The sequence below is a fragment of the Trachurus japonicus genome, chromosome 23 (genome assembly GCF_045865225.1).
Source record: "Trachurus japonicus isolate A0001 chromosome 23, Traja_1.0".
Lineage (NCBI taxonomy): Eukaryota > Metazoa > Chordata > Actinopteri > Carangiformes > Carangidae > Trachurus > Trachurus japonicus.
The window spans coordinates 4,009,965-4,034,400 of record NC_140929.1 but is presented as its reverse complement, the minus strand read 5'-3'; the positions used below and the strand labels follow the sequence as shown (position 1 = coordinate 4,034,400).

The 24,436-nt window shown below is 40.6% G+C and overlaps 1 protein-coding gene across 1 annotated transcript in view; it reads left to right on the top strand.

The window, feature by feature from the left end:
- LOC146962359 (laminin subunit beta-1-like) overlaps positions 1–24,436 on the top strand; it is a 51,931-nt gene that overhangs the window by 1,679 nt on the left and 25,816 nt on the right. The window contains exons 2-17 of the mRNA XM_085769033.1: positions 442–650; positions 4,508–4,643; positions 9,694–9,767; positions 11,344–11,532; positions 11,654–11,717; positions 13,765–13,967; positions 14,852–14,972; positions 15,806–15,994; positions 17,485–17,661; positions 18,604–18,716; positions 18,829–18,908; positions 19,509–19,644; positions 20,516–20,674; positions 21,425–21,558; positions 21,631–21,751; positions 23,074–23,260. Coding sequence (XP_085625159.1) covers positions 442–650; positions 4,508–4,643; positions 9,694–9,767; positions 11,344–11,532; positions 11,654–11,717; positions 13,765–13,967; positions 14,852–14,972; positions 15,806–15,994; positions 17,485–17,661; positions 18,604–18,716; positions 18,829–18,908; positions 19,509–19,644; positions 20,516–20,674; positions 21,425–21,558; positions 21,631–21,751; positions 23,074–23,260 — 2,292 coding nt within the window. The remainder of the gene's footprint in view (positions 1–441; positions 651–4,507; positions 4,644–9,693; positions 9,768–11,343; positions 11,533–11,653; positions 11,718–13,764; positions 13,968–14,851; positions 14,973–15,805; positions 15,995–17,484; positions 17,662–18,603; positions 18,717–18,828; positions 18,909–19,508; positions 19,645–20,515; positions 20,675–21,424; positions 21,559–21,630; positions 21,752–23,073; positions 23,261–24,436) is intronic.

The following is a 24,436-nucleotide window of genomic DNA, read 5'->3' as shown; positions in this document are numbered from 1 at the left end:
TCCGCTACAAACAAGCTTGAAATATAGACTTTTTAAAAAAATTTTGGGACAATTTCGCATTTCGGGGCTTCAATACAAGACGGACATTACATACGAGCAGCATTGAGGTATTGGGATGTTTTTTGCTGTGTCTTTTTGTTAAGAAGACAGTTGGTATCCATTTGCAACCGTTATATGGACATGCACTGCTATGCCGACTCTGAAACTTCTCCCAGCCCTTAGTCGACATGAGGGTGAGTAGATAATGAGTGAAATTTCAATTTTGGGTGAAAAATCCCTTTAAATCCAGGTTAAAAACATTTCTCTTTTCTTGTGCTTATAGCTGAGCCCTTTTTAAGAACTTTTAACTTTATCTATCTTTTACTTTACTTTTTTATTCTTCTTTTGCTCCTTCTTTTAACTCTGTGTTTTTTATCTGAACCCCCCCCCCCCCCCCTGCAGCTCTGTGTGCCCCGGTCCGGGCCACGGAGCTCCTGGATGAACCGGGACAGCTGCTGCTTCCCAGTCGGATGAACCGGGACCGCTGCACCGAGGGAAGCTGCTATCCCGCTACGGGCGACCTGCTCATCGGCCGCGCGCACAAGCTGAGCTCCTCGTCCACCTGCGGCCTCACGGAGCCGCAGCGCTTCTGCATCGTGGGACACCTGGAGGTCAGACAACGAGAGTTATTGATCAATCAGTCTCTGATCGATCGGTATTTCAATCAACTGATCGATCGGTTGATTGATCATCTGATTCTGCTCCAGACTAAAGCTTGGTTTGTCTGTGTGAACTCAAAATTTAATTTCTTTCTTTCTTTCCTTCTTTCTTTCTTTCTTTCTTTCTTTCTTTCTTTCTTTCTTTCTTTCTTTCTTTCTTTCTCTTTCTCTCTCTCTCTCTTTCTCTCAATCTTTCGATCTCTCTTTCTTTCTTTCAATCTTTTGATCTCTTTCTTTCTTTCTTTCTTTCTTTCTTTCTTTCTCTCTCTCTCTCTCTCTCTCTCTCTCAATCTTTCGATCTCTCTTTCTTTCTTTCAATCTTTTGATCTCTTTCTTTCTTTCTGTCTCTCTCTCTCTCTCTCTTTCTCTCAATCATTCGATCTCTCTTTCTTTCTTTCTTTCTTCCGATCTCTCTCTCTTTCTTTCTATCTTTCGATCACTCTCTCTTTCTTTCTTTCTTTCTTTCTATCTTTTGACCCCTTTCTTTCTTTCTTTCTTTCTTTCTTTCTTTCTTTCTATCGTTTGACCCCTCTTTCTTTCTTTCTTTCTTTCTTTCTTTCTTTCTTTCTTTCTTTCTTTCTTTCTCAACTGATCAATCAGTCAATCAATCGATCAGGTGTGAACTCAAAATATAAAGATTTACCAGAAAAGTCAAGTCAGTTGAAATGGATTAAAATCCACATTATGATGGATTTTTCTACAGTTTCAGTCACGTTTTCACATTTACAGCCTGTTTTCAACACTGTGTTTAAAGCTGGGTGTGTGTCATTGTGTATCAGATTGTGTGTGTGTGTGTGTGTGTGTGTGTGTGTGTGTGTGTGTCAGTGTGTGTGTATTAGTGTGTCAGTGTGTGTGTATTATTGTGCATCAGTGTGTGTGTATTATTGTGTATCAGTGTGTATCCAAGTGAGAGCCAATCAGAACAAGGGTCAGATTCCTCACTGAGCTGATAAACCTCAGTCTTTCACATTCAGGATCGTTATACTAGAGGGAAACAGACACTAAAACTCTTCATTTCTAACACATTAAACAACGCCCCCAATAAATCAATAGATCAGATTTGATTGGTTAATTCAATTATTTATGTATAAATGTAACCTTTTTTAGCTTTTTTCCTGTCACTTGTTGAGAGAAAACCTGTCAGGAAACTCTCTGCAGATCAGAATGTAAAAGCATATGAAGTGTAATTGACATCCCAATAACATTTAAAGTCGAGAGCTTGTTTTTTTTTGCATTTCACTGCACTGTTTTTTAACCTTGGTTTTAGCTTTGCACGTGACCAATAAACTTATCTATCTATCTATCTATCTATCTATCTATCTATCTATCTATCTATCTATCTATCTATCTATCTATCTATCTATCTATCTATCTATCTATCTATCTATCTATCTATCTATCTATCTATCTATCTATCTATCTATCTATCTATCTATCTATCTATCTACTGTATTGTATGTGTGTTTATCGGCCAGTTAGCTTAGCCTAGCACAAAGACTGGAAACAAAGGGAAACTGCTAGCCTGGTTCTAGTTCTTCTTCATTTACGTAAATTCAATTCTTGTTTATAAAACATCATTTCAGTCATTTATTACAGAGCCGGTGCAAAGTTTTCCTTTTAAATCTATTGTTCTATCAGTCATGTGTCACAGGAAATAAAAATATCTTTGTTTTTTTTATTTCAAATCTGACAGAACAAGACTTTTTTGGCATTTTGGCATTTCTTATAAACATCTATCTATCTATTAATTAATTAAACAGGAGAAAAGTTGAGTCTACTTGAACCTTCCTTCAACCACATGTTTCTGTAGCTGCTGTCATGTGTGTGTGTGTCTCTGTGTGTGTGTGTATCTGCTCACTGTCTTATGGAGTGGGAGTTCAGCAGCAGACACCCCCCCCCCCTCTTCCCCTCTTTCTCCACCCTTTCACAATAAAAGCTCTGTGCTGCTCAACAATCCCGGCCCTGTGCCGGCGGCCGCAGCGGAGGCGGAGTCGGATTCTGCTTTTATCAAACGGTCGGTTTCTGTCTGTGAATGGAGTCGTTATGGAGACACAAGATGATGATGATGAAGATGAAGATGATGATGAGGGTGAAGATGATGAGGAAGATGATGATGATGACAGTGGATAAGAATGAGGAAGAGAGGAAGTCGTTGCCGGGCGGCGACGCTCTGCTGCTGCTGCTGCTGCTCTGTGTTTCATCAGCGACGCCGTGATGTGATTGGCCCAGAGAGACGGAGACGTTGAGAAACTCAAGTTGTTTATTCACAGTGACACGATGTGTGTGTGTGTGTTCTTTCTTTCTTTCTTTCTTTCTTTCTTTCTTTCTTTCTTTCTTTCTTTCTTTCTTTCTTTCAATCTCTCTCTTTCTATCTATCTATCTATCTATCTATCTATCTATCTATCTATCTATCTATCTATCTATCTATCTATCTATCTATCTATCTATCTATCTATCTATCTATCTATCTATCTATCTATCTATCTATCTATCTCTTTCTTTTTATCTTTCTTTCTTTCTATCTCTCTCTCTCTTTCTATCTATCTATCTATCTATCTATCTATCTATCTATCTATCTATCTATCTATCTATCTATCTATCTATCTATCTATCTATCTATCTCTTTCTTTTTATCTTTCTTTCTATCTCTCTCTCTTTCTTTCAATCTCTCTCTCTTTCTTTCTATCTTTCTTTCTATCTATCTATCTCTTTATTTATTTATTTATTTCTATCTCTTTCTTCCGATCTCGCTCTCTTTCTTTCTTTTTATCTTTCTTTCTTTCTCTCTCTCTATTTCTTTCTCTCTCTCTGTTTCTTTCTCTCTGTCTCTCTTTCTATCTATCTACCTATCTATCTATCTATCTATCTATCTATCTATCTATCTATCTATCTATCTATCTATCTATCTATCTATCTATCTATCTATCTATCTATCTATCTATCTATCTTTCTTTCTTTCTTTCTTTCTTTCTTTCTTTCTTTCTTTCTTTCTTTCTTTCTTTCTTTCTTTCTTTCTTTCTGTGTGTGTGTGCATACCAAAGAGTGTTTTACATACCAAACCACTCACTCTGTATATACATCACTAAACAGACTGTAAACGTGATATATACAACAAACTGTATAACTGCAGCTCTCTAACGCGGCCAGAACTACGTGGACGTTAAACATGTCGGATCAAACTCCTCCTCCTCCTTCAGACTGAACAGATGCACCAGATAACGGATCAATAGATAAATATTTAGAGATCAATAGATAAATATTTATATCCCCACAGGAGGAAGCTCAGCTGTCCTTCAGCTCCTTCAGCTCAGTAACAGTTTAATGACTTTGTTCCACTTCCACTTGGCCGAGACGTTTCACAGTCTGAGCAAAGAAAAAAAAAAAGAAACTATCAGTAAATTCATTGATCACTAGATCAATCAGGAACTATTTTCTATAGGCAAAATTCTTCTTAAATGGCGACGATTTTTCCATCTTCTCTTTGTCTTTTGTAACAGGAAACTGAATATTGTGTGTTTTCTTTTTAAAAGTAATATTTACTTGACATTTGCCAACCCAAACAATCAATAAATGACTCAATTAATCAAGAAAATTATCTGCAGGTTGTAATCAATAATGGACGTAATCATTTATAATAAACAGAAATCTAGATTCATGGACAGTTTTCCTCCACCCAAGTGCAATAATCTGATCATAATAACTCAACATACAGATTAACTATGTATTTATTGATTATTACTGACAGTTTTGTGTGTGTGTGTGTGTGTGTGTGATGTTTAGTAATGACCTCTGACCTCGTGTCCCATCAGGACGAGAAGAAATGCTTCGCCTGCGACTCGCGGCGGATGTACGACGAGGACAACAACCCCGTCAGCCACACCATCGAGAACGTCGTCACCACCTTCGCCCACAACCGCCTCAAGACCTGGTGGCAGTCGGAGAACGGTGAGACACACACGTTAAACACACACACACAAACACACACACACACACATACAAGTTTGGGATTTCTTTCCTTATTCAAGTCCTCATCTATATTTATGGAAGTTTGTGTCTTATAAACTTAAGAAAGACTCAAATTTGAGGTTTTAGCCCTCGGAACAAATTAAATTTACATTAATAAGGATGGAAAAAGTATAAACAAATGCTTTCCTAAATAAAAAATAGAATTTTCCATTACTTTAATGGATCTATTTGGCATCTAATTTAAGCAAATGTTTAAAGGGATAGTTCAACATTTTGGCAAATTGGCCCATTGCCATAATCACTATAGTCATAGCAGTAGGTTTGTTACCTTTAATTGTCGGTGCAAGCTATTTTTAGAAGAAAGAGTTGTTTTAGAGGTAAATTCATGCAAAACCACTGATGCGCGTTGCCTTCAGGGACAGTTTTTCAACAAGCAGTCTCTGTATTTCCCTCTAAAACAACTCTGTCTGGTAACGTTGTGTTATTATTTCATAGCGTGGTGAATGTGCAGGTCACAACTTGTCCACCAGAGCGTTGTGGAGTTGTTGGATTGTGTATTTGATGAGTTTGATGAGGGCCAATTTGCCAAAGTGTCGAACTATCCCTTTAAGCAAATTGTTAGTTTCTATATCTAGGAAGCACGTGTCGTTAGAAACTAATTTATAAACTTCTAAAAGTGTTAAAACTCAAATTAAAGCTTTTGTTCCTGCAAGATTCATCATGATAAAGTCATAAACTTTACATTAACAAATAAAACACTAATCCTCTAACACCTAGTGCATCACATTTCCTACATACAGCTTTTGAGACCTCACACACACACACACACACACACACACACACACACACACACACACACACACACCTGTGTTTTCGGCCCTTTCATTTAAAGGAAGCTGAGAGTTCCCGTTCCCAGTGAACGCAGCAGCAGCAGCAGCAGCAGCGTGTGAGCCGTCACTCAGAGCGTTCCCATGGTGAACTGGGCTCAGTAATGACTAGACAGGGAGAGATCACAGAGACCCTCGCTGCAGCCAATCACAGCAGGCCGGGGGTGTGTGGGAGGGGGCGGGGCTTAGGAGAACAGGTGTGCAGGCAGGAACCAGATGTGTGTCATCACCTGCAGTCACACTCGACTTAAAAGTGGGAAAAAAGGAAGTTTGTAATGAGACGGAGGATCAGAGGAGTCGAAGCCGTGAGACCAGACCATCAGATCACTAAACACTAAATACAACTACAGGCCACTTTATGAGCTCATACTGACATTAAAATCAGCTTTTCACACTGTTATCGACAGATTATTAAAGACTGAAAGCCTAAAACAATCATTTACAACCCGCCGATGCAGGTTTAAGTTGAAATTCAAGTTTATTTATAGTTTATATATCAAATATTTGTTGTTAAATCAAAGTTAAAACATCATTTTGTGCATTGATTTACCTTGTAAAATCTAGATTGGGCTCAAGTTTGTGCTTTGAAGCACTGAGATAAACACAAACAAAATATAACAGACATAAAAATGTGGAATAGTTGCTGTATGTTACAGTAAACATAAGATCTATCAAGTAAAAGGAAGGAAGTAAAGGGAAGTTATATGTAAGGGTTTAATATGTTTTAAAGGAGCCTTTAAAAATACTGTGAACTTGTTTTTTTTTGTGCCACTTTTCACACTATTGAATGCCGGTGCAGGTTTAAGTTGAAATTCAAGCTTATTTTATAGTTTATATATCAAATATTTGTTGTTAAATCAAACTTAGAACCAATGAGATAAATCAAAGTAAACATAACATCTATCTTGATCTAAAGTAATCTCAATTTGAAAGGATTTAAAGGAAGTTGTAATTAAGGATTTAATATCTTTTAAAGAAGCCTGTAAAAATACTGTAAATTTGTTTTTGTTCTGTTTTTAAATTTGTTTGCCACACCATCATTAGTGGACTGAAAACTGAAAACCTACAATGATCATTTAAGACCGGCAGGTGCAAGTTTAAATTGAAATTCAAGTTTATTTATCGATTATATATTAACATTTTATATCTAAATCAATTTAGAGTTCTGTGAAAACAAAAACAAATCATTTAGAGTTAGATAAACACTCAAGAACTTGTTAAATTTGTGCTTTGAACCAGTGAGAAAAACATACATAAAAACAACATAAAATATGGAGTAATTGTTGTATTTCAAAATAAAAGCATAGACTGTTGCTAGATGTTAAGTAACCTCCATTAAACTGAAGTCTTATATGTTTTTTAAAGTAGCTTTTAAAATGATTTAGTCAGTCTGATGTTTTCTAGAGACTCAGAAACAGTTTCAGTCTGCAGCCGGACGCCTCACCAGTCACCACTTGTTCAAACATACAACACGTGTTTAGTTTGGGTCGTTTCCGCGGCGATAAGTGTTCCAGACAAACTGCCAAGTCGTTGTAAGTGAGAGGCCGTGAAATGAAAACCATGAATCTCCATTACAACATCATCATCAGAGCAGAGCAGCAGGTTCTCATGCACAACAACAACTGATCCAGAGCCTGTTGTTGCTGCTGCACAGCGGTGGGAATCTGTCAGAGGAGTGAGTCATAGAGGAGGAGGAGGAGGAGGAGGAGGAGGAGGAGGAGGAAGCTGCAGTCACATCTGCAGATGTCTCTCCACCAGCAGGAAGCTGCAGACACACAATGGCTTTGTTTGGGATTTCCTGATTCGCTGACAGTCGTCGTCCTGCTCGTCGGAGCGGCTCCAGCTGTTAGAGTCCAGACCTGCAGTGACTCAGACATCCAGCTGCTGCAGCACACAAACTGTTTGTGACATAAAGTATAGATGTTAATGAAGTTTAATCACAATAAGTGTCAGGTGGGACTGTTACTTAGCAAACTGCACAAGCTAATGCTGCGTTTAAGACAAGTTTTCCACCTCAAAATGACTTTATATCACTCAAATTCAAGGCAAGGCAAGGCATCTTTATTAATATAGCGCATTTCATACCAAGGCAACTCAATATGCTTTTAAAGATTTGACCTTAACTAGCCCTTTTTTACCACTTTAAAATGAGTAAAGGGCCATTGCAACGCATAATTTTGAGTTTTTTCCTTTGCCAAAAACTGATTCCAGCTTCTGGTGTTGCAGTGAAACGGGGTTTCTACCTCAAAATGACTTTATGTCACTCACAAGAGTCACATTTAGAAGTTTTGACCTTAATCAATACATTTTTATCACTTGAAAAATGAGTAAAGGGGCATTGCAACACAAAATTCTGAGTTTTTTCCTTGCCAAAAGTTGTGTCTGGGTTTGGTTTCTACTTCACAATGACTTTGTGTCACTCACTAGAGTTATATAAACGACATAAAGTCATTTTGAGGCAGAAACCCAAACCCAGACACAATTTTTGGCAAGGAAAAAACTCCAAATTATGCATTGCAATGGCCCTTTACTCATTTTTCAAGTGGCAAAATGTTTTGGTTAAGGTCAAAAGTGACTCTTGTTGTGAGTGACGTTAAGTCATTTTGAGGCAGAAACCCGCCTCTCACTGTAACAACAAGGAGCTGGAATCAAGTTTTGACAAGGAAAAAACTCTAAATTATGCGTTGCAATGGCCCTTTACTCAGTTTTCAAGTGGCAAAATGTATTGGTTAAGGTCAAAACTTCTAAATGTGAGGTTTGAGGTAAATTCATGCAGTTTCGGGGGCAGTTTTTCATCAAGCAGTCTCTGTATTTATTTCCCTCTAAAACAACTCTGTCTGGTAACGTTGTGTTATTATCTCATAGCGTGGTGAATGTGCAGGTCACAACTTGTCCACCAGAGCGTTGTGGAGTTGTTGGATTGTGTATTTGATGAGTTTGATGAGGGAAACCAAGAAATCCCATAATGAGCCTCTGTAGCGTAGCTCTGAGCAGCTCACGCCTCTGCTCCGCCGTTCTAAAAATAGCTTGCACCGACAACGAACCTACTGCTATGACTATAGGGATTACGGCAATGGGCCAATTTGCTAAAAAATGTTGAACTATCCCTTTAAGATTCATCCTCAGGGGAACATTATTTATGTTAAGTTAATTATCACGCGGTCTGAGCTGCGGTTGCTCTTCTCTCTGTGTTTCTACAGTTTCTGTTTCTGCAGCTTTAACCTGATTCAGTCTGGAACTAAATGTCTGAGACGTTACTCACAAGATTAGTGAAGGAAGGAATTCACCAATAACTTATAGGAGCAAGAGCCGACGCTTTAAAATGGATTAGATTTGTGTCTGGATGTTGCCAAGAGGAGGAGGAAGAGGAGGAGGAGGAAGAAGCTGCTGGTCTGACCAGGGCCGGCCCTAGGATTTTGGTGGCCCTAAACAAGATTTTTGTTTGTGGCCCTGCACTCTAAGCGCAAACACCAAATCACTGGCATGACATGTTTATGCCCTCTGAGGTTTGAGGCCATTTTCTTGACTTTTACATAGGCTATTTTCTTAAATGTATCTTTTTAAGATACTTGCAGATGTAACAATACTCAAGTGTTTTATGTCTAAATATTAGAACCTCCGCTGTAAGCACACTGAGGCCAGTTTGTCCTAGAACACTGTAGAAAGAAATAATTTAGGCCAAATGCTGGAAATTTGAGGTCTGCTTTTTGAAAAAAATTCAAATCCCTTGTGAAAACACTCCTTCAGTCATGAGAATGAACTGTTTTGGTGCTTGAAATAGGATATGAATACAGTAATAGATAAGTGTAGAAAACAAGTCTAAAATGACATTTTGTAAGATTGCTTTTTGAGCACAAATGTTGTCATTCTGCCGTTCTATTTTCACCAAATGTCTCAAATGTGAGATAAAAGAAGCTGAATATTGACTTCACATTACATATAAAGCTCATAGCGTGCACGTGCAGACCTCAGGATGTTTAAATGACTTGATGAACCCCGGTACCTTTCTGATCATGTGGCCCCCCACCTAACGGCTGTGGCCCTAAACAACCACATAGAGGGTTTATCCCAGCGGCCGGCCCTGGTCTGAGATCTGCTGATGGTTTTAATGTTAAATATTCAACTCTTGTGTTTGGCTGCAGGTGTGGAGAACGTGACGATCCAGCTGGACCTAGAGGCCGAGTTTCATTTCACACATCTCATCATGACCTTCAAGGTACACACACACACACACACACACACACAGTGACACACACTGACAGTCACACACACACACATCTCACCAACACTGCTGGCGTGGAGATAAGCGCAGCAGCGTTGAACAGCTGTGGTGGAGGAATGTGGAAAATCGCTGCGGTCTCTGGAGGACGGTGGGAATACGAGGAGGAGGAGGAGGAGGAGGAGGAGGAAGATGAGCTCTGATTGTTGTCACATGATCGACCACGATGGCCGACAGCTGGATGCACGCCATTCATGGAGACGCACGCAACATAGACAACTACATCCTGTTCTCAGAGAAACAGCACGAAACATCAACAACTTTAACAGATTAGTTATGTTACTTAAAGCAGAAGTAAGCGATCCGGTCGTTTTGGCTAATGCTGCGTTCCAGGCAGGCTTTTGAAACCGTAAATTACAGCTTCAAGTCACAACTTACGACTTTGTAGCGTTCCAGGCAACCCACTCGTGTTTTTCCGACCTGTTTTACCTGTGAAAGTCACTATAACGGCCACTCGTAACTTCCGACCCGTGAACTCGTACCAGATCGAACTGGTGCGAGTTCACAGGTCGGAAAAACACGAGTTACGGGTTGCCTTGAACGCACCATAACCGCCCTCGTCCCTACGTCACCACATTCAGGCGCATCCCTTGGCTGCACACACAGAGAGGACTGCCCCTTTATGCCGTTCTCTCTCCTCATTGGATAAAACTTGTAGGATATGATAAAAGTTTTCTCCTCTCAGAGCAGAGCAGAGTGACTGACAGACCCGTGTTTCAGACCAAACACTCTATGTAAGTGATTGCTGTCGGAAGATATAACTATTTAAGACTTATATTAACACAAAAATATCGCTTACTTCTGCTTTAATGTAAATGTAAATGTATTTTATTTATACAGCCCTTTACAACAATCCTTTCAGTGTACCAAAGTGCTTTACAGCAGGTAATAAATAAAAAGAAGAATAAGTAAAAACAATTAAAAACAATAAAAGAACAGTGAAAGCAATAAAATGGATTTAAAAGTTGTCAGAAATTAGATTTTTACATGTATCTAAATTTTAGAGTTGGATTTGACTGTAATTTGGTTTTTATCCATTATTTTTCTGATCGTTTGTTGAATTTTTGCTTAAACAAAACTAAAAGAGTAAAAAAAAAAACACATTAACAGGTTTATAAATGTACATAAATACATTGTCAGATTCTGTATAACTTGTAACATTAGTCACAAGAACAATAATAACAACAAAACTTGGTGGTTAAAAGTTCATTTTTAGCCAAATATCATTAAAAAAATATATATAGATTTGTAGGTTTATGTTATTAAACCAATGGCGTTGTTACTCCACTTTAGGCTGGATCAATAAATAAGATATAATACAAGGTTTAACAGAACAATAGTTCTTCAAATGGCCATTTTTTAATATATTTTAAGTTAAAATAATGACTTTTTATCATTGTTATCATTTTCTCATTTTAAACACACATTTATGAAAATTCAGAAAAACATATTTAAGATAATAATAAAGTCATTTTTTTTCTATTAAATTGTTGTGTAACCGTCTGTCCCCCAGACGTTTCGCCCGGCTGCCATGGCGATCGAGCGGTCGATGGACTTCGGGAAGTCGTGGCAGGTTTATCGTTACTTCGCCTACGACTGCGAGTCGTCGTTCCCCGGCGAGTCGACGGGGCCGATGCTCAAAGTGGACGACATCATCTGTGACTCGCGCTACTCCGACATCGAGCCGTCCACCGAGGGAGAGGTGAGTCCAAAGCTTTCATCTGTACACGTTGTTGTTGTTTCGATTAGGAGATGCTTCCAACACGACCTTTGACCTTTGACCTTTGACCTTTGACCTTTGACCTCTGATTTATTTTCTCCAGGTGATCTTACGAGTTCTGGACCCGGTGTTTGAGATCGAGGACCCGTACAGCGTCAGGATCCAGAGTACGTACTGGAGTAGCTTGTTGCTGCAGGTTTGGTTACTTTGACCCCTCAGGTGTTTCTGCAGTTGTTACCTTGGCAACAGACGACTAAAGGCCCTTTCACACCGGGGACGTGACGAATAAAAGACACGAAATTCATCGCATCAAAACCGCTCACACCGACTGTGAATGTTACGCGGTGAAAATGCGACTTTTTCGGAGTGAGGTTGAATTTTTCTGAGCCTTCACCCGGCGAATAAACGCATCAACCAATTATGTAGCGTGAAAAGGAGGTAGGTCACATCACCATGACAACAGTGTAAACAACCTGTGTCTCTCAGTTAGTTTAATTTGAAAAGTGACGGTATTTAGGAACCTTAATGATTAAATAATCATGGCGTTTTATACTGCGATTAAAGTGACAACGAGGACTTTCGGAAAGCGAAGTGTTGTCACACTACATTTCCCATGAGCCTCAGCGCGCACGGTGAAATTCTTGGACCGGCGCAAGACGGACGAAAGTGAAAACATTTGCCAAGAATGTTTTCATTGATCAAGAATGAAAGTCGGAGGTTGGAAGACGATCAGATACCGTCGTAGTTCCGACCATAAACGATGCCAACTAGCGATCCGGCGGCGTTATTCCCATGACCCGCCGGGCAGCGTCCGGGAAACTGAAACTAGGAAACGCTGAGTGGACCACTATATAATAATGTCAAAATAACTATAAAGACAAAACAATATATTTATCGAAAATGGAGCCATTAACAAGAGGTAACGTAGATTCATCCACAATATGAGACTCTTATATAACCAAAAGAAAACTCCTCAGGGTCTCTTTAATTGTGAAAACAAGTAATCGTGACGTCCCTAGTAGAGAAGCATCAACGAACAGCTCGGCTGTCAGGACAGTGATCAGATATTGATCAGACTGTGATCTGCTGCTGTGTTGATGTAGTGAAGTTAGTAACAAGACGACAGCAGGTGTTGAATATGTGACGGAGAATCAATGAGTAGTTATGCAGATTTAAAGGGATAGTTCACCCTAGAATGATATTTCGCTCATTATCTACTCACCCTCATGTGGACTAAGGGCTGGAAGAATTCTCAGAGTCCACCATCCCTTCTCTGAGTTACAGGGGGTCTCGGCGGCAGCTGCATTTCAACGCTACGGAGGCTAAGGGACACCAGAGCTCTTCGTAAAAAAACACACACAAAAAAACATCCAAATACCTCCATGATGCTCGTATGTAATGTCCGTCTTGTGCTGAAGCCCCAAATTGCGTAATTGTCCCAAAAAAAATTAAATAAGTCTATATTTTAAGCTTGTTTGTAGCGGAAGCTTCTCGAAGCTCCTCTTCCTGGTCCGTCCAAATCTCGCGTGATTTGCGCCGGCGTCAGTGCGGTTACTGCGAATCACGCGAGATTTGGACGAAATATCATTCTAGGGTGAACTATCCCTTTAAGAGACGATGCAAAGTCAAACTTTGGTTTATATCTGTCGCTTCTGTTGCATATTCACGTCACCTCCAGTGTGAACAATTCTGATGCGTTTCGTATTGATGCGTTGAATTTTGTGTCGTTTATTCGTCTCGTCCCCGGTGTGTAACGGCCGGCCCTTGGTCGCCTGTTGCCAAGGTAACGGCTACCTGGAGCAGAGCCGCGGAGGTCAGAGGTCAGACAGGAGGAGCAGCGGAGAGAATTTCACATGTAGAAGCAACTCGGCCTTTGTGTACACACACACACACACAGACACACACACACACACACACACACACAGACACACACACACACACACACACAGACACAGACACACACACACACACGGAGGCCTCATGTGAAGTATTTGCAGTGAGGATGATGAACGAGACGCTGAGCTGAACGTCCAAACAAACTGTGTGTGTTAAACCATTTCCTGTGTGTGTGTGTGTCTGTGTGTGTGTGTGTGTGTGTGTGTCTGTGTGTGTGTGTGTGTGTGTGTGCGTGTGTGTGTGTGTGTGTGTGTGTGTGTGTGTGTGTGTGTGTGTGTGTGTGTGTGTGTGTGTGTGTGTGTGTGTGTGTGCGTGCAGACATGCTGAAGATCACCAACCTGCGGGTGAACTTCATCAAGCTGCACACTCTCGGCGACAACCTGCTCGACTCCCGCGACGAGGTGACGGAGAAGTACTACTACGCCCTCTACGACATGGTCGTCCGCGGCAACTGCTTCTGCTACGGCCACGCCTCCGAGTGCGCCCCGATGGAGGGAGCGCCGACGGGCGCCGAGGGCATGGTACACATACACCTTATTTATTTTATTTTATTTTATTTTATTTTATTTTATCGAAGTTAAAAACAAAAAAATTACCAAAATAAGAGCTCCATTGATTTTTAAAGTTCACGTTTGATTCTGGAGCTTTCAGTCGCATCACAAGGTTTTCTTCAGCATGGGGACTTTGATTTTACTTATTTTTTATTTGATTTCATGTGATTTCAAAGTCTTACAAAGCTATATTTATTCTATTTTATTTTTTAGGAGTAAAGACCTGTTGTTTCTGTTGCTAAAACTCTGATGTTTTGATTAGTTTTTTTTAAACACGAGGTCCATTTAGTTGCTGTTCTGAAGCTTTTGAGCACATTGCATGGTCTTCATCAGTAAATCCCATCCAATAAAATGGATTTACGGAGATATTATTTCTTAAACTGATGTATTAAAAGGTCAGAAATGATCTTCTCACCCCAGTTTTCAACTTAACTTCCAACGTTTTTAATTTATTTAACATATTTTGAAAGTTATTGGAGCAGTGAGGAGTTAAAAGAGTTTTAAAAAGTGGACATTTAAATTCAGATTGTATAGTTTTCTAGCAGATTAACCTCCTAAATTAGCTATATTTGTGTTGTAAGACACTTAAATTAGCATTAACGCACAAATAATATTGATTTTTAGGAGAGATTACTTCTTGAAATGATGTATTAAAGGTCAAAAATGAACTTCTCACTTCAGTTTTCAACTTAATTTCCAATATTTTGAATTTATCTGAAATAGTTTGAAAGTTATTGGAGCAGTGAGGAGTTAAAGTGGACGTTTAAATTCAGATTTCAATGTTTCTGAGGAAGTTAACCTCCTAAATTACCTGAATGTTTCTGTGTGTTGTGTTTTTGTGTGTTTCTCTGCAGGTTCACGGCCGCTGTGTGTGCAACCACAACACCGAGGGACTGAACTGCGAGCGCTGCCAGGACTTCTACCAGGATTTACCCTGGAGACCTGCAGAGGGACGAAACACACACGCCTGCAAGAGTGAGACACACATCTATCTATCTATCTATCTATCTATCTATCTATCTATCTATCTATCTATCTATCTATCTATCTATCTATCTATCTATCTATCTATCTATCTATCTATCTATCTATCTATCTATCTGTGTTTATCGGCCAGTTAGCTTAGCTTAGCACAAAGACTGGAAACAAAGGGAAACTGCTAGCCTGGTTCTAGTTTCATTTACTGTAAATTCAATTCTTATTTATAAAACATCATTTCAGTCATTTATTACAGAGCCGGTGCAAAGTTTTCCTTTTAAATCTGAAGTTTTCTCAGTCATGTGTCACAGGAAATAAAAATATATTTGTTTTTTTATTTCAAATCTGACAGAATGAGACTTTTTTTTGGGCATTTTTCACTTTCTTATTAAGTAACACACAGAGGAAAATAAAACTTAGTTTCAGTCCAATATTGAACAATGTGACCATAAATAAATACTGACAAGTGTATAAAACACCTGGTTCTAGTGTAATTCAGATTAATCTATTTATAAAACAAGTTTTCAAAGATACTGTAAAACACGAGAATAAAATTGAATAGTTGATGAATTGATTAATCATTTCAGTCATTTATTACAGTTTTTTTCTCAATTATGTGTCACAGGGAATAAAAATATCTTTGTTTTTTAATTTTAAATCCAACAGAACAAGATTTGTTTGGACTTTTTGGGCATTTTTCACTTTCTTATTAACACACAGAGGAAAATAATGTTTAGTTTCCGTCTAGTATTAACCATAAATAAATACTGACGAGTGTATAAAACATGTCTAAACTGTTGACATGTCTTCCTCTTCCTCCTCTTCCTCAGTGTGTGAGTGTAACCATCACTCCGGCTCGTGTCACTTCGACCTCGCCGTTTACATGACGACGGGCAACGTGAGCGGCGGCGTGTGCGACGACTGTCAACACAACACGGTGGGCCGGCAGTGCGAGGAGTGTGCGCCGTTCTTCTTCCAGCACCCAAACAGAGACCTGAGGGACCCGAGGATCTGTGAAGGTTCGTAACCTCGATAACGTCGCCTCCCGGTGACCTCTGACCCCTCTGACCCCCCCGACCCCCCCGACCCCCCCCCCTCGCCTCTAAAAACACAGTTAAACCTCATTGGAAGTGAAACATCTGGCTCAGGTCTTTGAAGTGAGCAGCAGAAAGTGGTCGTTGTTACAGACTCATCGTCATTAGTCGAAGGCTGTAAAATAAAAAGCAGCTTCGCCCTTTATTTACTGCCCCTTCTTCGTCTTCTCCTTCTTCTTTTAAATTACACACGGCTGCTGCTGCTGACACTTCAGCTACTACATTTCTGTAGTAAAAGAGCTGCTGACAGGATTTAACATACTGTTTTGTTTTCTTTCTACTTCCTCCAGTAAGTACAGTAGGCCTATATGGAAGAGGAAGTATGTTAACGGAGGATGATGAGGGATAAATCTATAAATCTATAAATAGAATAGTGTTGATTGTTATATTGTAACTAATGTAGTATATGGTATATATGGTATATATTATATATTTATTAAGTGTATATATGGTATATAGGTTTATTATGTAGTTATAAGGATGTCTGTGTAGTTACAAACTAAAATTAAAAAAGTTTTTTACTTCTTCCTACTCCTTTTTCAAACAATGTGCAGTGTTTTGTTATGTCTTGGCTCTATTTTTATTCTTTTTTTTTCTTTCTTTTGTATGTACAAATAGTTTTACATTTTTTTTATATATAACGTTCGAAAATAAAAATGCATTCATTCATTCCAGTCTTCACTTTATCTCACACAGCAAAATTTGTATTTTGGGGCCCTCTATTACTGCCAATAATACAGATTTTTTTTCTAATCTGTCGTTACGAATCATCATCTTTTTTTAATCTGAAATGGTCGCAAATTCAGCTAAAAGTGCAGCTTGAGGTTGAGTTACACTTAATATTCGAAGTTATTTAACTAGTAAGTAGTAAGTAATAAGTAGTGGGATACTGAATATCAACCAGGCCGATTAAAAGTAACAATATATTACTATAGTTTTTCTCTATTTAAATAATATGTTCTACATAACAGTACATATTTTTGTTTTTAGCATATTTTTTTACGTAGTAAAGTCTTTATATTTTTATTCGTCTATGCTACTGTTGATCAATAAAAAATCGTATGTCTTGTGTCTAAAATAAACCAATAAACAGTTTTTTTTAATTTTTGGTCTTAAATAAACAGCAACAACAATTTAAAGTGCAAAAAAACAACAATTAAGGGTTTTTGTAATTACACAGGATTCCTCTAGGGGTCGACAGATGTTACGCACGTTAGCTTTAAAACGTGATTTGCTCTTTGAGGCCCCCTAGTGGCCACGGCGCCCTAAGCAGATGTTTAGTTCGCAATCTCACAACAAGATGATTTAACATTTATTATTACCAGGTTGATGATAAATGTTCATGACGTTTGTCTTACGATGAATTGTTTCCTGTTTGACCGTGACGTCCTTCTCCTCCCCTGGTCTCCTCTCAGCCTGTAACTGCGACCCCGACGGCTCTCTGCAGGGCGGCATGTGCGACTCTCGGACCGACGTGGCGGCCGGGCTGATCTCGGGTCAGTGTCGGTGCAAAGGCAACGTGGAGGGCGAGCGCTGCGACCACTGCAGACAGGGACACTACGGCCTGGGCCAGGGCGCCGACGGCTGCCTGCGTAAGTCACCGCCAGTTCACGACACGTATTTATCTTTAACTAATCACAGGATGCAGTTTTGAATTTTGCCGTTACGCCTTTAATATTTGTTTTATTCCTATTTTTGGTTTTTAAACCATCATTTCTTGTTTGTTTAAGTCAAAATAAACATTTTCAGTATAATCCAGTATTAATTTACACCTGAAAACGTCCATGTAACAATGCTCTCTCAAAGGGATAGTTCAACATTTTGGCAAATTGGCCCCATTGCCATAATCCCTATAGTCATAGCAGTAGGTTCGTTACCTTTGATTGTCGGTGCAAGCTGTTTTAGAACGGCGGAGCAGAGCCGTTCTATGAGATAATAACACAACGTTACCAGACAGAGTTGTTTTAGAGGGAAATTCATGCAAAACCGCTGATGCACGTTGCCTTCAGGGACAGTTTTTCATCAAGCAGTCTCTGTATTTACCTCTAAAACAACGTTGTGTTATTATCTCATAGCGTGGTGAATGTGCAGGTCACAACTTGGGTTAGGGCGTTGTGGAGTTGTTGGATTGTGTATTTGATGAGTTTGATGAGGGAAACCAAGAAATCCCATGAGCCTCCGTAGCGTAGCTCTGAGCAGCTCACGGCTCTGCTCCACCGTTCTAAAAATAGCTTGCACCGACAATTAAAGGTAACGAACCTACTACTATGACTATAGGGATCATGGCAATGGGCCAATTTGCTAAAATGTTGAACTATCCCATTAAGATATCTATTAAATCAAAAAGGCAAAAACGCTTTCAAACTTAAACGTATGTGAATTGTGGTTTTTACCTAATAAAAAGTTTGATTGTTTCTGGGAAACTTCAGTGAAAACTTTCTAGGACGCAGACACAAACACACTGAGTGGACATAAATAAACACACAGTGCAGTACAGTGAATCAGTGTGTGTGTGTGTGTGTGTGTGTTGGCAGCTTGTACCTGTAACCCAGTGGGAACTCTGCCGGGAGGAAACTCCTGCGACTCAAACTCAGGAAGATGTTTCTGCAAGCGGCTCGTCGACGGACACAACTGTGATCAGTGTCTGGTACGGATCCAAACACAACCTCACTCTGTGTGTGTGTGTGTGTGTGTGTGTGTGTTATCTGGACTCACATATGTCCGTTCTCTGTTTTTTGTGTGTTTTTTTTCCTCCACAGCCACAGCACTGGGGTCTGTCCAACGACATGGACGGCTGCAGACCATGTGACTGCGACCAGGGCGGAGCTGTCGACAACAAGTGAGTCTACAAAATAAAAGCATAAAAGCTAAAAATCGGTTATCAAATATAAAAATACATTCACTAGCCACTTTATTAGGCACATTAAAGGTCCAGTGTGTAAAATTGGTGGTAAAACTGTGACATCCAGCGCTCAGATTCAAGATTTCCCGTCTGCAAAGTGACGTTGGCCAAAAAAACTTGTGCTCCCTTCGCAAACTTTCAGGTTTATAAGTAGGTTTTGGATTATGTATCTAATGTCTAGATGTCCTTAAAGCAGAAGTAAGCGGAATATTTGTGTTAATATAAGTCTTAAATAGTTCTATCTTCCGACAGCAATCACTTATATAGAGTGTTTGGTCTGAAACACGGGTCTGTCAGTCACTCTGCTCTGCTCTGAGCCGAGGAGAAAACTTTCCTTGTATCCTACAACCTTTATCCAATGAGGAGAGAGAACGGCATAAAGGGGCAGTCCTCTCTGTGTGTGCAGCCAAGGGATGCGCGTGAATGTGGTGACGTAGGGACGAGGGCGGGGACTGCTAATTCCATCGGCTGACAAGAAGTTAGCCAAAACCACCGGATCGCTTACTTCTGCTTTAACGTCTGTGTGTGCGTCCACAGCTGCGACCAGTACTCAGGACAGTGTGTGTGCAGAGAGCACATGTTCGGACGACGCTGCGAGCAGGTCGAGTCCGGCTTCTACTTCATCGCTCTGGATCACTACACCTACGAGGCCGAGGACGCCAAGCACGGACCTGTGAGTGTCACTTCTTGAAGGCTCTTTAACATGTATTTGGGTGTTTGTCTTTCATTTTGGCCCCCAAAAAGTGAAAATTTACAAATAAATCAGTAGTTTTCAGGCTCCTGAGGTTGAAATCCATGTGGTTTTACGATCTGTTCCCTCAGTTTGTCCGACAATGATGTCATTTGCTTTCAAATTGGCATAATACTACAAAAGCGTATTGCATTCACTTGAGTAATTTATTTTTTGGTTTGTTTTTCGAGGTAATTATTTCAGTTTTTCTGAATAATTTTTTTGTTTTTTGTTTTTTTGATCAAGTTTTTCAGTTTTTCTGACTTTTTTTTTTCTCTTCAGTTTTTCATGGTAGTTTTTTTTCTGACTTTATGAGATTTCAAAATCCCACGAGAAGCTCCCACCTGCAAGTAAAGTTTAACCAAAGATGGGTTAGAAACCAGAGTATCTTTGGTTGATTTATCTCAATAGCTAAGTCAGAAAAAAATTACCCTGAAAAACAGAAAACATTATTCAAAAAAACAAACCAAAAAATAAATTACTCAGAAAAACAGGATTTTTTTTTTTATTATTCAAGTGAATGCAATATGCTTCCGTATAATCCCACCTCCTACCTCCTCGAGTACAGGTACAAGTAGAAGGGGGCGTGGCCTAGTGAGCATTGGCTCATTTGCATTTAAAGGGACAGGCACTGAAACCAGCCGTTATGAGCAGAAAGAGCTGTGATGTTTGATCCTTGGGGGATTTTGACTGAAGCATGTCACAGACCTGGGAACTGTTTTAATTTGTGGGAAAGGGGCAGAATACGTCTCCTTTAAGAGCTTTTTGTAAACGTCCTGTGTGTGTGGTGTGTGTGTGTGTGTGTGTGTGTCAGGGCGTGACGGTGGTGCAGCGGCCGTTCCCTCTGGACCGCAGCCCCACCTGGACGGGACTCGGCTTCGTCAACGTGCCAGAAGGAGCTTACCTCGAGTTCAACATTGACAACGTCCCAGAGTCCATGGACTACGACATCCTGATCCGCTACGAACCACAGGTAACACACACTCCCACTTAAAAGTTAGTATCTTTAAAGGGATAGTTCAACATTTTGGCAAATTGCAGTAGGTTTGTTACCTTTAATTGTCGGTGCAAGCTATTTTTAGAACGGCGGAGCAGAGCCGTGAGCTGCTCAGAGCTACGCTACGGAGGCTAATGGGATTTCTTGGTTTCCCTCATCAAACTCATCAAATACACAATCCAACAACTCCACAACGCTCTGGTGGACAAGTTGTGAGCTGCACATTCACCACGCTATGAGATAATAACACAACGTTACCGGACAGAGTTGTTTTAGAGGGAAATACAGAGACTGCTTGATGAAAAACTGTCCCTGAAGGCAACGCACATCAGCTGTTCTGCATGAATTTCCCTCTAAAACAACTCTGTCTGGTAACGTTGTGTTATTATCTCATAGTGTGGTGAATGTGCAGGTCACAACTTGTCCACCAGAGCGTTGTGGAGCTGTTGGATTGTGTATTTGATGAGTTTGTTGAGGGGAAACCAAGAAATCCCATGAGCCTCCGTAGCGTAGCTCTGAGCAGCTCGCCGCTCTGCTCCGCCGTTCTAAAAATTACTTGCACTGAGAAATAAAGGTAACGAACCTACTGCTATGACTATAGGGATTATGGCAATGGGCCAATTTGCCAAAATGTTGAACTATCCCTTTAAGTTTTAAGACTGTAGAATAACTTCCTCTGTGTGTGTGTGTGTGTGTGTGTGTGTGTGTGTGTGTGTGTGTGTGCAGCTGCCTGAGCAGTGGGAGCAGGTGAACGTCCGAGTCCAACGTCCCGTCTTCAACCCACCAAACTACTCAGGTCACTGCAGCAACTCCATCCAGAGCGGAGACGAGCAGAGCATCTCTCTGCCGCCGGGGTCCAGGTAACACACACACACACACCTACACACACACACACACACACACACACACACTGACTCTGTGCTGTGTTTCAGACATGTGGTGCTGTTGAGGCCCGTTTGCTTCGAGCAGGGGATGAACTACACGGTCCGGCTCAGTCTGCCGCTCTACTCGTCCGTCAGCGACGTCAACAGCCCGTACACACTCATCGACTCCGTACGTACACACACACACACACACACACAGAAACAAATGAATATATGAAAAGGTTTCTACTGCAGCTTTATTCTGTACCTGTTCTTAAAGGGATACTTCACCCAAAATTCGATAATTCACCAATCATCTCCTCACCGTCGTGCCAAGGAAGGGTTTGGAGAACTTTCAGAGGGTTAGGATTTTCATATAATGGCGGCGGATAGAGTTCACTTTTGAATGGTCCAAAACACACACTATGAAACATCCAGATACCTCCACACTGCTCGTCTGTATTGACCCAAGTGTCCTGAAGCCGCCACATGGAAAAGTTGTTGGGAAAAATTCATTTAATCTCTGTTTTTATCCTTGTTGTAGTAGTAGCTCCTAGTGGCTGCTGAGATTTGCTGTGAGATGTTCTTCTGTGTTTACATCAAACATCCAATGGTTTACAACGACCAATGAACATCTGGCAGCAAATCTCACACAGCCACTGGGAGCTACTGCTACAACAAGGATAAAAACAGAGATCACATTAATTGTTTCCCAACAACTTTTCCATGTGGCGGCTTCAGAACACTTGGGTCAGTACAGACGAGCAGTATGGAGGTATCTGGATGGTTCATAGTGTGTGTTTTGGACCATTCAAAAGTGAACTCCACCAAACTTCCGTGTTGGACTCCCCTCGGCCCCCCAGATGACATATCCGAATTTGGAGAAATTTGAAGAAATTTGAAGAAATTTGATTTTTGGTCAAAAAAACCTCTTTCGACTCCTGCGCGGGTTAAAAACTTTCGAAAATCGCCTCTGTCATTTTCTCCAAAACTACTGGCCCGATTTCAACCAAACTACTGCGTTGGATGAAATTATATGAAATTCAATTCAATTCAATTCAATTCAATATCTTTATTGTCCACAATGTGGAAAATTTGTCTTTGGCTTCACCACTTACAATACACATAAAACCACATAAAATACAATACAAATAACACACAATAAATAGCATGTCATCCAATACACATGAAATTATATGAAAATCCATTGCCCTGGAACTCCTAAAGAGTTTTGATGACTCTGAAAGTTCTCCAAACCCTTCCTTGGCATGACGGTGAGTAGAAAATTGGTGAATTATCGATTTTGGGTGAAGTAACCCTTTAAAGGAAATCTTCTAAACCTTCTAAAGCTGAATTCACTCAATTTTCACATCCTCCCTCCTCTCTAAATCCAAACCTATGTTGTTATTATGGTTTCCATTCCTCTTACCCTTCCTCCTCTTCCTCCTCCTCCTCCTCCTCTTCCTCCTCTTCCTCCTCCTCCTCTTCCTCCTCCTCTTCCTCTCTGTACAGTTGGTGTTGATGCCGCGGGTTCGGGAGCTGGACATGTTCCACGGGAGCGACGGCGACGGAGCGTGGGACACGTTCCAGCGCTACCGGTGTCTGGAGAGCAGCCAGAGCGTCGTCAAGAGCCCCATGACCGACATCTGCAACGACTACATCTTCAGCGTCTCCGCTCTGCTGCACAAAGGAGCCATGGGTACGTACCAAACTGGATCGGCCTGTTGAATTAGTAAACTGTAAACCTTTCCTAACTTTGTGAAACGTTGTTGCTCTGCGTTTTTTGTCTTGAATTTAAGTGAGTAGATCAGCGTCATGGATCAGCACCATTGTCCGATACCTGATCAGGCTATTTAGTCGATATCTTAAAGCGGACATATAGAAATATCACTGAGAATTGACAAAAAAATCTGCAATTTTCAGGCTCCCTTGGTTTGAAATCCATGTGGTTTTACCAGCTGTTCCCTCAGTTGTCTTCCAATCAGTAGAAGGGGGCGGGGCAAGCAGTGGCTCATTTGCATTTAAAGGGACAGGCACTGAAACCAGCCGTTCTGAACAGGGCTGTTTTGAGAGGATGAAAAGAGCTGTGATGTTTGATCCTTATCATATTTTGACCAAATCATGTCACAGACATGTCTTTAAGACACCTGGGAACTATTTTAATTTGTGGAAAAGGGGCAGAATATGTCGGAGGCTCTGATCTTACAAGGTTGGTTTTCAGCCAAGAGACGCTAGGTGGAAGGCAGAGAGCCTCCAATCTCCCTGGAACTAGTTACAAGTCATTGATTTAACCAGAACTGGGACTCTGGAGCTGGTTAATTAACTCTTTCACTGCCAAAGACGAGTTATCTCGTCTTAGCGAATCCAAGCGTAGTCTGCCAAAGACGAGATAACTCGTCTTAGCGTTTTTTTAATGGCAACGCCATGCTGAATGTCTTGCCCTACTCCTCTGTGAAGATCAGACTTGTATCATCAAAATAAAGTGCACTCATGGCGGCTCGGCAGCTCGTCGAAGCTCCGTGCAGCTCCGTGATACAAAGCACAAACGTTAGTAACAACAACCCCGTCGATCGCTCGTCGTTAGTCGTCAAGAGCGTTTGGAAAGTCGCCAGATTTTGCGAGAAATCACTCGGATAGCAGCTTGAAAACCCCGCGATCTACGAACATGACGAGAGGTAAACGTGGTGGGAGTGTCTGTAGTGTGTGTGTAGATGTGTGTGAGACAGAGAGAGTGAGTGAGACCGCTGCCTGCTGACCAGAGGAAGCTGGATCTGATCTAAAGCGCCGTGTTTCGGCTACAAAACCTGGCACACACACACACACACACACACACACACACACACACACACACGTATGCACACACGTATGCACACGC